Here is a 347-nt window from a genome sequence, read left to right on the forward strand (position 1 = left end):
GGCTTCGACACCATCATCATCAACCTGCTGGTGCAAGGTGAGGGGCGCTGGCGGGGGGTGGCCCGTGGTCCCACGTCTGTGTGCCCTGCAGGGACGTGCCCCATTGCGGCAGATGGTGCAGGGAGCCTGAGCTCTTGCCAGGTCTCCCTGGCGATTCCCTTTTGGGGGGCACAGTTCAGGTCCTGGTGCATCTGAGGTGCTCACAGGCTTTGCCCTCCTCCCCAGTGCCCCCAGACCAGCCCCGCCTCACCGTCTCCAAGACCTCAGCATCGTCCATCACGCTGGCCTGGATTCCCGGGGACAACGGGGGCAGCTCCATCCGAGGTACGGCTGCGGGCAGCGGCCGG

At 66.9% G+C, this 347-nt stretch overlaps 1 protein-coding gene across 1 annotated transcript in view; it reads left to right on the top strand.

The window, feature by feature from the left end:
* Positions 1-3: 3 nt before the first annotated feature.
* Positions 4-347, top strand: part of LOC104526570 (Down syndrome cell adhesion molecule-like protein 1 homolog) — a gene marked incomplete at its 5' end in the record, with an annotated part of 5,800 nt that continues 5,456 nt past the window's right edge. Inside the window, 2 exon segments of the mRNA XM_010170062.2 lie at positions 4-37; positions 226-324. Of these exon segments, the coding sequence (XP_010168364.2) occupies positions 4-37; positions 226-324 (133 nt within the window).

This window comes from Antrostomus carolinensis, unplaced genomic scaffold (assembly GCF_000700745.2).
Source record: "Antrostomus carolinensis isolate BGI_N321 unplaced genomic scaffold, ASM70074v2 scaffold30786, whole genome shotgun sequence".
NCBI lineage: Eukaryota > Metazoa > Chordata > Aves > Caprimulgiformes > Caprimulgidae > Antrostomus > Antrostomus carolinensis.